The 13,144-nt window shown below is 33.4% G+C and overlaps 1 protein-coding gene across 5 annotated transcripts in view; it reads right to left on the bottom strand.

The window, feature by feature from the left end:
- The window catches only part of AKT3 (AKT serine/threonine kinase 3), a 406,801-nt gene that overhangs the window by 160,647 nt on the left and 233,010 nt on the right, over window positions 1–13,144 (bottom strand). For 4 of the 5 annotated variants that reach the window (XM_051993496.1, XM_051993495.1, XM_051993502.1 and 1 more), the window contains 2 exons: window positions 7,876–7,987; window positions 4,008–4,152 (listed from right to left, as the gene is read on the bottom strand). In XM_051993496.1, the coding sequence (XP_051849456.1) occupies window positions 4,008–4,152; window positions 7,876–7,987 (257 nt within the window). Of the gene's footprint in view, window positions 1–4,007; window positions 4,153–7,875; window positions 7,988–8,751; window positions 8,792–13,144 lie in introns of all 5 variants that reach the window. The other variant, XM_051993498.1, reaches the window with a different exon arrangement.

Below are 13,144 nucleotides of genomic sequence, written 5' to 3'. Positions count from 1 at the left end.
ATAGGTTCAATCATGTCAATACTCTTTCAATTCTGTGATCTCCATTGACTCCTTGTTTCCAAAACAAATATAAAATACTTTGTTAGGCATTCAAAGCCTTCCAAAACGGAACCCTTAACCTTAAGCCTTCCCATTCTTCTTATAACTCACTGACCAACACATACTCTTTGATCCAGGAACCCTGGCCTCCTGGATGCTCCAGAAAGAAGATACCTCATCTCTTGGCTCTGAGCTTTTTCTCTAGCTTTACTTCATATTTTGAATGCTCTCCTTCATCTTTACTTAATAGCTTTCTTAGCTTTCTTTAAGTCTCAACTAAAATCCCACCTTCTTTAGGATGCATCTTAATTCCAGTGCCTTCATTTTGTAAATTATTTCCTAGTTATCCTGCACATAATGGAAATTCATAGTTCAAATAAGGCATTCTTTATTTACTGAAATAACTGTATTTTGATGACTTATTTCTTTTTCAAAAACTTATTTAAAATATTCTTTTTAAATTTTGAGTTGCAGATTCTCTCCTTTCCTCCTCTAATTGAACATACTAAGAAGGCAAATGATGTATCAATTATACATGAGAAAACATAGAAAACATATTTGATAACAGCCATATGTCAAAAAAAAGCAAGAAAATTATATTTCAAATTGTACTTAAGAGTTCTTAAGTACTTAAGAGTTTGTAGAGTATTTCTAGTTAAGTTCAAGTCATCATGATCTCATATGGGATTTTCTTGGCAAAGACAATTCAGTAGTTCGTCATTTCCTTCTTCAACTCATGTTACAGATTAGGAACTGGGGCAATCAGGGTTAAGTAACTTGGTCAGGTTACACAGCTATATCGTGTCTGAAATGAGATCTATCCACTGCACCACCTAACTGCCCCACTGATCAGACTAGCCCAGTCTTTTGTAACCCATGAGGGTCACAATATTGCTGTTACTCAGACATACGGATTTCCTGGTTCTTATCACTTCAAATAGCTCTTGCCATGTTTTATAATGCCTACTACCCATATCTCTTTTTCCCTTCCCCTTCCTATTTCATTACTACATAAGATAGATTTCTATACCCAACAGTTTGTATAGGTATTGTTCTCTCTTTGAGCCAATTATAATAAAAATGAGTTAAAACACTGCCTGCCATAACTCCCTCCCCCTCCTATCCCATTCCTCATTTCCACCTTCACTATAAAGAGCTCTTCTTTGTGTACTTCTTTTAGGTGAGATTGAAGAGGGGATCCCGAAACTCTGAAAATCCTCAAAGGATAATTGCCTCAGTGAGGGACCCCGCCCCAAGGATAAACAGTTTCATCTTTGTTATCTGGGTGGGGTCAGCTCAGTCCTGAAACTCATTAAATTCAATTCAAATTCTAGCCCTAGCTGAAACCCAGCTAGGAGCCAACTTGGGACTCTACCCATGGGCCCCCTTTAGCTAAATCTCTCATTATCAAAGAGCCAAAGGGCCTCTGCCCACTGGAATACTTTTTTCAGTGCTATCCTCTCTTTACCCTCACCTATTTCCTTAACCAGACTTGAATCTTACTTCCAATCCCCATAATAAACCTCTTTTATCAATCTAGGTTTTTGGGTCTGTAAATTTTTCTACAGAGAACTTCTTGTGCCTCCAGAAGGGAGTCCCCCAAAACTCCCTTCCTTTGCACTGAAACCTACCCTGAACCCCAAACGTGCCACTAGACCTCATTTAATTCCCTGACCACCAGAAATCCTCATTTCATTTGGGTTCCCCAAATCTAAACCTCATCAAGATGATTTCCTTTCTTCTCCCAGTGCAACTCTCTTTCTCACCTCTACATTTCTTTTTTGAGATTATCTCAATAAAATCAACTCACATTAATGTTCTCTATCTATATAGATTTCTTCTAACTGCCTTAATAATAAGAAAAATACTTAGGAGTAAAAGGTATTATCTTCTCAAAAAGGATGTAAATAGTTTTAACTCATGTTTATCTTTTTGTGCTTCTCTTAAGTCTTGTGTTTGAATGTCACATTTTCTATTCAGCTCTGGTGTTTTCATCAGGAATGCTTATAAGTCTTCTATTATGAAATATCCATATTTCCTCTTAAGGATTAAATTCAGTTTAGATGGAAGGTTATTTATGTGTAATATTAGCTCCTTTGCCTTCTAACATATCACATTCTAAGCCCTCCACTCCCTCGTTGTGGAAGCTGCTAAAGTGAATATTATCCTGACTATGGCTCCACAATATATAATTTTATTCTAGTTGTTTGCAATATTTTCTCCTTGATATGAGACGGTTCTCCTTCTAAAGGTGATAAGTATATTTTCAATTTCTATTTTGCCCTTTGGATTCAGGATATCAGGGCAGTTTTCCTTAATAATTTTTTGAAATTGATATCTAAGCTCTTTTTAAGGTTTTCAGATAGGCCAATTATTTTTAAATTATTCCTCCTTGAGCGATTTTCTGGTCAATTGTTTTTTCAATGAAATAGTTTGCATTTTCTTCTAGTTTTTTTTTCATTGTTTTTAGCTTTATTTCATTGATTCTTGAAATCTTATGGAATCATTATTTTCCAGGTATTTCATTCTAATTTTTAAGGAATTATTTTGTTTAGTGAATTTTTGCATCAATTTTTCCATTTTGGTCTACTCTGCTTTTAAAGTGGCTCTTTTCTTCAGTGAATTTTTGTCCTTGTTTTACAATTAGACCAATTCTGTTTTTTAAGGTTTTATTTTCTTCAGCATTTTTTTACCTCTTTTACCAATGTGCTAATTCTCTTTTCATAATTTTTTCTCCCATTTCCACACCCACCCCCATGATTTTTCCTCTACCACATCTTTTTTTTCAATTCTGACAAAAATTCTATGTGCTCTTGAGTTTTTCTGAGGCTTTGCTTGTAACTTTTTTTTTCCATACTGATGAGTTCTAAGTTTGTCTTCATCTTCCCTGCCACTGAAGTAGATTTTTATGATCAAGTTTTGTTTTGCTTTTTGTTATTTTTCCAACCTATTTCTTCACTTTGCTCTTTATGTTAAAATGGGGCTCTATTCACCTTAGGAGGTGGGAAAGCACTATAGTAAGCTCCCAGTTCTTATCATGCTTCTATTTTCAAAGCTAGTTTTCAGTGCTCCCAAGGCAGAGGATCTTAAGAGACCCATGAGGAGGGCCTTTGCAATTCTCCGATGCTGAGATTCCCCCTCTTCTTCCCCCTCCCCCCCAAATATAAGCTCCTGGTGGCTTATACTAAGAACAAATGCATTATAAAAATAACAATACTTATTTCTCTAGATATCTCTTAAAATGTTGTTTCCGTTCAAAGTAATTTATTTCTAAATTTTCTATAACCTGGGGTGGGGGTGGGAGGGAAGCCAGGTAGCATTGTCATAAAAATATGTAAACTGACAACTATTATTTGGTAGATTGAAACTTTTGGTTTCAACCAAAAGAAAAAAAATGCTTTGTTTATCCTCCATGGGTAAGGGAAGCAGCTTTCCAAGAAAAAATAAAATAAAATAAAAGCTCTATCCTCCCAGACTACTCACTTTTCTGCTGACATCAGAGATGTTAGGGCATTAATAAGGAAGTAAACCAGAACCATTTCTGTTTCTAATTTCTGAAGATTATAGAATGCCAAATGGAAAAGGACCATTTGTGAAAGACATTTATTTTATAATTTCTAAACAGTATTAAAAATAACAAAGAAAAAAATTCAAATGTATAAGTTATACAGTATTTAACAGTATCCTTTTGCTTCTTAGCATATCAGCCCCAATCCCTTAACAAAAAATCACATCAACATTCAGTGCTAAAAGTGCTGAACCATAGAAACAAAGTGATATTGCAGTCAATTTGTTTTTAAACAACATAAGAGAGTTTAGCCTCACCTGAATAGAAGTAACCCATATGTTTGCATATCATATGTTAACTGACTGACACCTTTTTACAAATAGCACTTTTTAGCATATTTCTTCTAGGCAAATTAGGAATGTGTCAAGTAGTCTAACAAGTCATCATTGTGTTTTACTACCTTTCTTTTATGATGAGTTGTAGAAGCATCCATTTCCTCTTCTCCTATATTGTCAATTTGTGAAGTAGGACTACAATTCATCCTTTCCTCTTCTTGCCTCTGAAGTCTGTCTGCTACAGCCTGGATAGCTTCTGTCCATTCTTCCCTAAGAATAGTAAGTGAAACTTCCTGTTAATAGAGGATTAGAAAAATGGCACAAATACTTTCCATGTATTTGGAATTTGTATTTTTTGTATAACTAGGTTAAGGAAATTAATCTAAGACAACTTACATATATTTTGTTTTGAAAAGAAGACTAATTCTAAAAAAGTATAATATTAGAGGCTAAAGATTGGTGATTCTAAGTTTGTGTGTGACAGTATGGTGGGGGGGGGGGAGGCGGGAGGGAGAGAGGGAGGAGAAGCACACAGAAAGGGAAGGAAGAAGTCAAGAAGTCAAAATAATAGAATTTTTAAAAATTTTAAATACAAAAAGCAGTACTGATGCAGTTCTAGTGGTACAGAATTAATGTGAGAATCTCCTCTTTGGTCAGAGGTGCAGGTTCAATGTGAAAGAATTCATGAACCAAAATCTTAGTGGCAAAAAGGAAGTTTTGTTTTTCACTAAGCTCTCTCTTAATGAGGAGATTTGCAAAGAATGTGTTAACAGAAACCTATTTTATGAGAAAATCTTGGGGTTTGTGGGGCAGTTTGAGCTGATTATCAGATCAAGATCTCCCAAATGAATGAAATTATTTTGAAGGCTTTTTTCCAGAATTTAGTTTCCTGAATGGGGATCCAGCTACCCAAAAGATCAATGGGAATGATTTGCCCAAGATTTCCAACTGAATGATGCTGCTTATCTTAGAAAAAGGCCCATCTGAAAAATATGCCCCCTCCCAGATTGGGAGACCCCAAATCTCCTTTCTTTTACAGATCAAAGGGGACACAGTTTCAGAGTGATTATTTTACAGACTAAAGGGAACACAATCAGAGTTGAGAGTTCAGCCCCCACCTCAGTACCATTAATTCCTGCACTGTCTGTAATTAATTTATTTACATTATGATTTATTGCATCAAATTTTCAATTGTTGGTAATTATACCAACAATATTCTTTTAAAAAACATAATCAGGATCTTTGTATTACCCAGCTGGAATGAAAAGAGAATACTTTAAGCCTCTTTTTAAAAACAGACTTAAGTTTTAGAAATATAATGTGCTACTCTCAAAATTCTATGGGGGTTAAGAGCTAGAAATCAGGATCATTTGAACTCACTTCCTATAAAACATCTAAAATAAGATGACTGGTTCCATTAGCTCAACAACATTATAAAAGCTATCTAGACTTCCAGATGCTAGATGAAGCTAAATAGTATAATAAATATGGGAAACAGAATAGAACTGTAACCAAATTAATATCTAATGATTGAGGAAACAAAATATCTAAAATCCAAATCAATCTCAAAATTTAATAGTTAAAAAATTTAACTATATGGACTAAATTAAAAGTATCTAATATTGTAAGAAACTTCTAAAACAAACAGCCACAGACCAGGCAAAAAAAGAATCTTATCTCAAATTCTATTTTAAATGGTAAAATCTTATGGTCTTTGCACAAAGCAGTTTAAAGGAAAAGAAAAGGCAGAATGGGGAAACACATTCGAAGAAAGGAAAAAATATAATGGAATCTGCCTAGGATATTTAAAAAAAAAAGCAAAAAATTAAAATTAAAACACACACACACACACACACACACACACACACACAATCTCAACAACATCAAAGAAACTGGGAGCAATATGTAAGTAACTGAGAAGTCTACCAAAAATGGAATATTCTTTTCCCTCATAAATTTACACATGATATTCAGAAGCCTCTGTGGTTCCTAAGAATTTCTATTGTGAATCTAAAAGTTTTCAGTAATAATTTTCAAACACCTCAGGTTTGCTTTGGAAGAGTTGCTTTTGATCAATCTGAGTAGTAATTCAATTCACTCCTAAGATGGAGGATGGAACAGATAGAAGTAAAGGGCATAGTATAGAGATAAATATATTTTTTGTTTAAGTTCTTTTTTTGCAATATTGATTTCACAATTTTGGAAAAGGATGGTGAATTCTCCAAAGGCCTCTGATATAACAGCAAAAACACACTCAAATGTCAACAATAAATGATTTGGTGATTATTCAATATTAGAATTATTCATGCCACTTCTCTCCTGGAACTCAAACAGATAACTGAGAATTAACTGTCTAAAGGAAGGATAGAGATAGCCACTAAAAGAAACAAAATAATACTGTTTTTGTCTTATAAAGAACATAATAGGTTATTAATTAATGAGCATTTAGTGTAATTGAATGATGTGTTCTAAACTCTGTAAACATTGCTCAAATCACACCAGTGAGAGTCATTACAATTTTTACCTAAGGATTTAAACCACAAAAGGATGTGTGTATATGTGTGCAAACACATGTGCATGTGCATTTTTTGAGGGGGATATCATGGGGTAGAAGAAACAAACATTTACTGAATGCCTACTATGTCCAAGGCATTATACTAAGTAAGCATTTTTATAAATACAACTTCACTGAATCTTCATGACAACCCTAGGACACAAGTTCTGTTATTATCCTCATATTGCAAATGAGAAAAAAGGCAAGCAGGAATAAGTGACTTTTCCAGGTCACAAAGCTTACTAAGTGTCTGATATTTGAACTCAGAACTTGCTGAATTTGGGGCCAGCATTCCATCCACTGTACCACCTAGCTGCTATAAATAAGGAAACAGAAGAAGCTAATCAATTCTCTAATGGAATTAGTTTGCTAATACTCGGGAAATTAAATAATTATGATATACTGATCTACTAGGCATAGTACTAAGCACTGGGGATGTAAAGAAAGGGAAAAGCAATCCCTGTTCTCAAGAACCTCACATTCTGATAATGAAGGGAACACAAAAACTATAAGCCTGCTCTCTCTCTGGCTCTCTGTCTCTGTCTCTCTTTCTCTATGTGTGCACGTGCACACACGCACACACGCACATACACACACAGTAAATGGGAGATAATTTCAGAGGAAAGATCCTGATATTAAAGGGGACCTGGAAAGATTTCTTGCAGAAGGTAAAAATTAAGGATCTGAAGGAAGCTAGGAAAACATTTCAGGCATGGCAGATAGCCAGTTAAAAAACAGGTTTGGGAGGTAGAATATCTGGTTTAAGAAACAGTAAGAAGGCCAGTGCCGCTGAAGACAGATTTCATGAAAAGAAAGTAAGTGTAAAAAGACTGAAAACATACAAGGTTGAGAGATGGGTTATAAAAGGGCATAAAAATTATATCAAGACATATTTATTTGATCCTAAAGATAATGGGGAGCCTTACTTTGGTAGCTGAATGGAAGATAGACTGAAGTAGAGAAACTGAAGATGGGGGGAAAATGTTTGATTTCTAAATTTTTTGTTTTCTTTTATGAGCTACATCCTACTGATAAATTTGTGAATCTAATAAATATGAAACAGTCTGAAACAAATTTCAAATTGTTTTGTCCTATAAGAAGCTAAACAAAAAATTCATACAGGCCAGATTGAAGTAGTATTGATCTAAGACAGATAACCAATATAAAAAAATTAATGTTAGTGAACATGTACAATCAAATTCACATTATCTGACAAAATAAAAATGCTTTTAAAAGAAAAGAGAATAATCCTTCTTCCTTTCTGTGTTGCAATAATTCATACTTATTTATCTATCATGATTGAAAAAAAGAACACAAAGAAACAAATGACAACTCTGCAAAAGTATGTTTATAGGTGTAAGGGTGTAAAGGTAAAAATTACCTACTTGTGGATTGAATGACACCCCTCCCCAACTTAAAAAAAAAAAAAAGCAAGTGACCTTTCCTCTGGAGTATCCACATGAAATGTTCGTTCTATAACAGTGGTCCACTGGAGGCATCTGATAATAAATGTGTTTGGCTTTGGTCGTTCTGTTTTCATGAGCTGGCATTCTAGAAATAAAAGATGTTTCTGTAAATATATTTACTCCAATAACATAGCAAAATTTTTATACATATATTTTATTTAATGCATATATTTATACATTTAATTTATATATTATAGGGGAGAAGATATGTATTTATAACTTTGTATAGCAAACTACTAAAGTATTATACAAAATTTTAACAACTTGACTGCCCCTTGTTTTAGCTTACAAATAAAATGAAACTCATAAGCTTCCAAAATCTCTTACAACCTGAACTAAAATATTGTGTCATTGGGACCATCTACTATAGCCAAGTCTTATTATTTTTTGGCCAAATTTGACTAATCAAAATTCTCTAAACATATTCTATTACTTTACTTATGTCATCCCTTCCCACCTATCTGCCCCTCCTCTTATCCCTCCTTTCAAAATTTTCTTTACCCTAAATGGTGCAGCTAAAATAAATGCCAATTCTTTTAAGAAGACTTCTTTGATCACCCAATCATATCAATTCAGAAAGCAGTTCATTTATTCTATTTTTGTGGTCCTCCTCTCATACTGACTTGCATTATGCTTATTCCTATACATCTCACAACTTCCTGACTAAAGATTTTCTTCAGAGCAAGAATTGTATTATATATGCTTAACACAATATTTTGCACATGATAGGTACTCGATAAATGTTTGCTGAATGAGTTTATTGGAAATCAAAATACTATATATCAAACAATAATTACAGCTATAATTCAATCTCCATTTCAAAAAAAATTGATATTTTCTGTTTCTTACATTGCCACTGTTATTGCAAGTATCCTTTCTCCTATTCCTCCTAGAAAGTCATGCCATAGAACAAAATTAGAGAAGAAAAAGAAAATCAGCATAATGATTGATCCATTGAAAAAGTTCAAAACCATGTGCAATGTGTAACACCTGTGAAGGTAGGGAGGTTTCTTCTCATCTTTGTTTACTCCAGTAATACTTTATCTTGATCTTGATTACATTTACTTTTGATTTGGGGGCATGTATTTATTCTTTCAATTTATGTTGTTATTATCTGTGTATAGAGTTGGTTTGGCTTTGCTTCTCTATCAATCATTATAGATCTTTCCATACTTCTCCTTTTATGAATCACACACATTGTTTCTACAGCATAATTATATTCCATAACATTCAGGTATCACAATTTACTTAGCCATTCCCCAATTGATGGACACCTACTATTTTTCTACTTTTTAGCTATCATAGGGAATGTTGCCATAGTTTTAATTTAAGAAGCCTCCCTTCTTATACTCTCAACTCATTTTAGGTTATTATATCCAATGGCACATTTTAAACTGGCTTTCTGGGAAGGAAAGGGAGAACAGGTTTGGGAGAATTGTATGCTCAACCCATTTTTCTCTAGTGCTTTCTTAAATCTATTCAATCACCATAACAATAAATAAATCAAGTCCTAATCTATAGCATTTTATGATTTCTGAGGTGTGAATACTCATACAGAAAAAAATCTTAAATCATTTCTTAAGCAAGTATGAGCTGACTCCAGCACACCATATATTGCAGAATCACATGCCAATAGAGAATTCAAGGTGCTGAATGAGACACACATTTTCAGATATAGCCAATACAGAAACTGGTCTTGATTGTTGATACATATTTGCTAAGGATTTTATTTTTGTTCTTTCTTTTACTCAATTTGATTTAGAGGGCAAGGTTACCAAAAATTAAAAGAACTCAGAGTCATTGAAGCATTGTTTTAAAAATGTACAAAGGAAGGAGGAAGGAAATATAAACAGGGCAGCTTTTAAAATTATATGTTGGAATTTATTATTTACTAATAAGGAAATGTAAAGAATACATAAGAGAAATTCACTGCTTCATGGTCCCTTCAATCACCCCTCCAAAAAAGAAGAAAGTTACAAGCCTTTGGTCAAGCTAACATCACTTTATGCCTAGAATACTGCAATATTTCCTAATTCATCTCTCTACTTCAAATTTTGCTTGAAAATCTCAAGAGACCCGAATTCCTCCGTCTATCAATTTTGCATGCCAACATAAAATTAATCTTCTTAAAAATTCATTTTACTTACCTGCACAAAAACTTTTAATAGTTCCACATTTCCTATAAAGTTCAAACAAGTTGGTATGTATAGCAGTCTATCCACAATACAATTCTTGCTTGCTTTTAGTTCTTGTTATACCCTACAAAACCCCTTCTTTTCTATCAAATTGGTTCATTTCTTGTGTCACAAACTTACCACATCCCTTCCTAATTCTACATCTTTTTCTACCCAAACTGGAATTGTCTTGAGTCCTCTTTCTGCCTAACAGCCTCATGTCCAGCTCTAAGAGGGAAAAAAACCATATGATAAATTTGTACTACATACAGTACCCAAGCATAGCCCCTTATTATCTAGAAATCACACAATAAATACTTGTCAAATAACTTAATGAAAGATTTTAAAAGGAATAGATAAATGAAAGTAATGGATTAAGGCTAGTAAGTGGATGAGGAAATAGTGCTTTAGTAGACATTTGTTCAAAACAACATTTCTAAATAAAGTACTTATAACCTATAATAAAGTATCATGTAAATGAACAAACAATTATCATTTACAGTAAGACAAAAAATAGTAGTGTAATACAGTAGAAAGAGTATTGGATGGTGGAAACTTGGGCTAGAGGCTCAGCTTTGCTATTCCTTCATTTTGTATAACTTTAGAAAAGTAATAATTTCTTTGGAGCCTTACTTCCCACATTTAGAGGTAAGGAAAAACCAGAAAAATATAAGTTATCACATAAAATAGGAATAGTAATACCGACATACTTATTATGATGTGACAAAGATAAAATAAGGTAAATATTATATACATATAAATTATTATTAACACAGGGAGTAATTTGTTTAAATACAGATATATAAGTACTGAAGTGATCTAAATTGAGGGATTGGTGAGAGGGAAATTTGATCTGCTTTCCTACTTGCTTTTAATTACCCTCCTATTTTTTTCTGGCTCTTGCATAAACCCTATCAGTTCTTGAATCACACTTCTCCTTGACCATTTCCAACTATATAGACTCTATCCTATGGCATTCTCTCTTTCAAATAAATAATACTCCCAACTTTTCCTATTTCATTTGGTCTAAACAAACAATTTCTATAACTGGTCCATTTACTCTAAAAACTATTTATGAAAATCACTTTCAATTCTTTACAATTTATATAAACATCAAAGCAGTAAACTTTAAAGAATTTCTTTTTCTCTTGGAAAAGCTTAAAAGGAACAAATTGTATGTGTGTGTATTTATACAGTAATATTGTATAAATATCACATATTTACTTATGACTTGCTTATCCTGCAATAAAATTCTATCTCCTTAATTATCCCCTAAATTCTCTATTCAATTCATTTTGATACATATTTCCTAAATATCTAAAATGTTGAAAATGCAGTAGCAGTAGGGGGAATATAATTTTAGATAAAAATCTGTGTCTATCCTCACGGAATTTAGTCTAATAAGTAGAATGTATATCTGTTCACCTACTCTTATGTCCCATTGCACTTACAATTAACTAATATTACAAAATTCAACACTTATTCACTCTCTATAGAATAAAACGTATTTGCAAAGTATCAAAAATTATGTGATTTATGACCTCATCTATATTATAACTTTCTTGTGAGCAGGAACCACATAAGCCTAATTTTTACTTTTAATCTCTCCCTTTTCATCTTCATCTCCTAACACAATCTTGGATACATAGTCAACAGTTAATAAACACCTGAGTAATTTTTAAAATAAAGAATGGAAAAATGATAATTTTAAAGCATTTGAGATGCCAGACAATTGCTGGCTCAGGCCTTTTGCTGCCACTGTGATGAGAAGGATTGTTATGGGAAAAAACTCTGGCTCAGACTTCTTGCCACCACTGGGAGAAAGAAGACACTGCCCAAGCCTCTATTTTGAGTGTCCAGACACTGTTCCTGGAAATTCAAAGGTCATAACACCTGCAGAATCAAGTCTGGGAAAAAAGCCACAGCTCCTGCTTTGACCAGCTGGCAGATGTCAGTATCTTTCCCCTTCTGTTACTTGTTCCAAAACATGTATAGCTCCTCTCCTGATTTCTGTAAAATTCCACTTTTCTTTGTTGCTTACTTATTCACATTGTACATAAGAATGCTGAAGCTGATGCTATTGATTCTCTAACTTTTCATACAGATGAGCCTATGCTCCAAGAGTAAATAAAATCTGTAAATAACTATCTCTGCATGTTTATTTGGTGACTGGCAGCTGTATCAAACTAATGAATTCTTGGATGATTCTTATTACAAAGTGCTGGTAGGACTATAGATTTAGAGCCAGATGATCCAGAAAGATTGGGCGTACTGTCCAAAGTTATAGATAATAACAGATGTGAGCTATGAACTCAGGTATTTGGTTCCAAATCTAGTGTTCACTCCATTGGAACATGATTCTTCTCCTAGGAAAGTAGCATTCAAGCCAATCAAAGAATAGTGTAAAGGCACTAGACAAATCTGAGCATAAAAGAACATTATAAGAGGTATGAAAGGGGAATTGGAAAAGTTGACAGAAAATAATAGCTTTCTAACTTTCAATTTTGCCTTAGCTAAATGTCAAGAATCACCTTGATGAGTAACCCTTAGACTGCTGATATCTGGTCCACCTTAGTTTTGACACTAGAGACCAACTGGTGGTTTTGCTTTTTTTGCCTATCTGGTTTATAGAATTATCAGCCACATTTTCTGACTTCCAGATCCCAGCAAGAACAAGATTTTTCCTACCTATAAATAATAACAATTCTTTAAGTGTATATACTAGCCTATCGTTTTATACATTTCTTATCCTGATTAAAATATGCAAAAAATTTTTAAAGGCCAAAGTTTACAAAATTTTTTCATCAAAACAATTTTCTGAAATTAAAATAATAACAAAAAAATTCAAGCACTACAATTATATGAAGATTAGTGCTACACATGATTTCTACAAGTCATCATCCTAAACACTATTTAAAATACAGCATTTTGAATTCTCAGTGGGTATTAATTGCTCGAATATATGAGTGCTAAGAGTTCAGCCCAAGGCTACCACTTTAGTTCCCATTCCCTGGCTAAATGAGTCACTGAATGTGAAGTACTTCAGTAATGTATTTCAAAGAATGTTG

Source organism: Antechinus flavipes, chromosome 4 (assembly GCF_016432865.1).
Source record: "Antechinus flavipes isolate AdamAnt ecotype Samford, QLD, Australia chromosome 4, AdamAnt_v2, whole genome shotgun sequence".
Classification (NCBI taxonomy): domain Eukaryota; kingdom Metazoa; phylum Chordata; class Mammalia; order Dasyuromorphia; family Dasyuridae; genus Antechinus; species Antechinus flavipes.
The sequence above is the reverse complement of the archived record's forward strand: the minus strand, read 5'-3'. Positions and strand labels throughout refer to the sequence as shown.